Source organism: Pterocles gutturalis, unplaced genomic scaffold (assembly GCF_000699245.1).
Source record: "Pterocles gutturalis isolate BGI_N339 unplaced genomic scaffold, ASM69924v1 scaffold19968, whole genome shotgun sequence".
NCBI lineage: Eukaryota > Metazoa > Chordata > Aves > Pterocliformes > Pteroclidae > Pterocles > Pterocles gutturalis.
The window spans coordinates 37469-39888 of record NW_010123523.1 but is presented as its reverse complement, the minus strand read 5'-3'; the positions used below and the strand labels follow the sequence as shown (position 1 = coordinate 39888).

The window sequence follows — 2420 nt, the reverse complement described above, 5'->3', positions numbered from 1 at the left end:
CAAGCTGAGGGGTGGTTAGCTGGTACCAGGGGAGATTTCCGGGAACTCCTTATAAATCTCCAGGATGATGAGTTTGTCCATCTGGCACTGCTGGCCCTCCTCCTCCTCCCCCAGGATGCGCTGCAGGATGCCCTGCAGGTCGGCGAGGCGGTGCTGGTGCTGCAGATAGGGCGTGGAGCGGATGATGGCGTGCATCAGAGACAGATACTCCATCCTCAGCTGCCAAGGGGGAAGAGAGATGAAACACAGAGCACAATGAACGATTTCAGCGGATCAACAAGCATGCCAGCCTCCATTACAGCCTGAGCACAGACCAGCTGCCGCTGCACCACCAGCCAGCCAGCGACTCCGCAGGCACCTGCGTTTCCCTAGGGCTCGTTAGCAGCTATGGAAAACTCTGCTCTTCCCACAGCAACCCAGCACTGCTCCTCACCCGCTCTCAAACCTGTGCACATCCCCTGCCTCCTGCAATCCCGAAACAGAGAGACCCCTCCTACTGCTCACTTGGGATCCCTGTTCCCAAAGCTCCCTGGACAGGAGGGTGCAGACCAGCAGAAGCCTGACAGATCTTTTGTCAAGTGTGCCTTTCTGCTGCTGTGTGCCAGGCAGAATAAATCCCCCTTCCTCCCCAGCCCCCAAGGTTGATCTGGGCAGCCAGCAATGCCATGCCCACCCCAGGACTCTGCTGCCCGCAGCAGCAGGCCCCACAGAGAGCCAGGAGAAACACCGCTGCTTTGGGGCTGCGCTCCCTTCCCCAGTGCCTGTGGGTTACCGCGAGCACCTTGTCTCCTGGGGAGAGATCGGCGATCTGCCGCACCAGGATGTCTATCAGGACCATCATGTCTGTGTGGTAGAAGATGCTGGCCGTATCCTTGCTGGCAAAGATGTCCTGCAGAAACTTCAGCACCGAGTGCGGTGGCTGAGGCTGATGCTTGAAGATACAAACTGGATCATCTGGGGGATGCAGAGAGACCGAGCTAAGCCCCACGCTCCCCACCTCCAGCGCACAGCCCTTGGTCAGACCCCGCTGGCTCTGCAGAGGAGAGCCCCTGCCCCAGGCCAGCCCCTCCCTGCCTGGGGCTTTTTTTTGCGGCAGACCTTAGTGCCCTGCACAAAGCTGCGTCATCAGGACTGCAGCTCTGCAGGGTACCAAGTCCAGACCAAACTCATTAGCATTAGCATTAATCATTGTTTAGGTTTCACCTGCCAGCCCAGGTGAGAGCTCATTAGCACATCACCTCCTGTGCCGCCTCTTTTTGCTCAGCAGCTACCATTCCTTTTCTCCCTGGTTTATTAGGTCTGGTCCAACGACCCCTCTGGAAAGCCCACCAGAGTCTGTACCGGCAATGAGCTGTCACCATGGAGAGCAGGCCAGTACCCTCCCAGTGCAGGGAAAGAAACACCTCCAAGGCTAAACATGCCACCACATCCTGCTCTCTTCCAAAACCCATCCCTGCAGAGCCCAGGAGGAGCTTTGGGACACTGCAGCCCCCCAGCAGCTGTCAGGAAGGTGGGCACAGGAGAAGCATCTTCATTAGGTTGCAGCTCTCCTCTTTCTTCCCCCAGCCCCTCCCGTAAGGAGATCCCTGCAGGGAACTGGCAGGGAAAGGGCTAAACAATGGCTCTGGGAGGAGGCCAGGCAGAAGAGCACCGAGATGCTGGCTGCCCTCGAGCTGACAGAGTGTGGAGACAGTGATCTGCAACCCCAAAGAGAACAAAAGGCAGATTAAGAAGAGCTGCAAGCATCACAGGATGAGTTATTTACCAGTAAATCAACAAAACGAACCTCAGGCAGCAAAGCCCCTGTGCTCCAGAAGGTATTAGACAGCACAACAGTGGCATGCAGCACAGGCAGAAACACCTGGCACGGTTCTTCCCGCAGAGATCTCCGGCTTTCCAGCAACCTGCTTTGCCAGAGCTCTGCACACATACAGTGGGTCTTGCTCTGCCTGGAGCAGACACAAAGCTGCCCTCTGCCAGCCCTTCTGAACGGGGAAGGTCTGCTTAAGCAGCATTTCGGAAGGCAAGGCCTCCCTCTGGATCCATCCCCCACAGCAGAGGATTGCCAGCACAGGCTGAGGGTTGTGTGCCAGCGTGGAGAGCGCCGCGTCTGTCCCAGGACAGGAGTGGCCGGGACCAGCTCCTCCAGACAGGTTACGTTGCAGGCGGCCGCTCCACAAGACGGGATCCAACAAGACCAAATCTGACCCACAAGTACAAGGGAACCAGTCTGTGGGAAGTGCCAGCCCAGAAGCCTCTCCTCTCTTTGCGGATGCCATCAGCATCGCTTTATTCTTCACGCACCATCGTCCTCAGCCCTGCAGCCTGCCACCCGCACAAACCCACCGGGGAGCAGCACGTCCCGCCTGAGCTGGCAGCTCCCAGCTACCTGCATCCCCCACACATCCCACCCCGTAACA

The 2420-nt window shown here is 58.0% G+C and overlaps 1 protein-coding gene across 1 annotated transcript in view; it reads right to left on the bottom strand.

The window, feature by feature from the left end:
- Positions 1-15: 15 nt before the first annotated feature.
- The window catches only part of NCKIPSD (NCK interacting protein with SH3 domain), a gene marked incomplete at its 5' end in the record, with an annotated part of 23178 nt that continues 20773 nt past the window's right edge, over positions 16-2420 (bottom strand). The window contains 2 exon segments of the mRNA XM_010077946.1: positions 16-219; positions 782-977. Of these exon segments, the coding sequence (XP_010076248.1) occupies positions 16-219; positions 782-977 (400 nt within the window).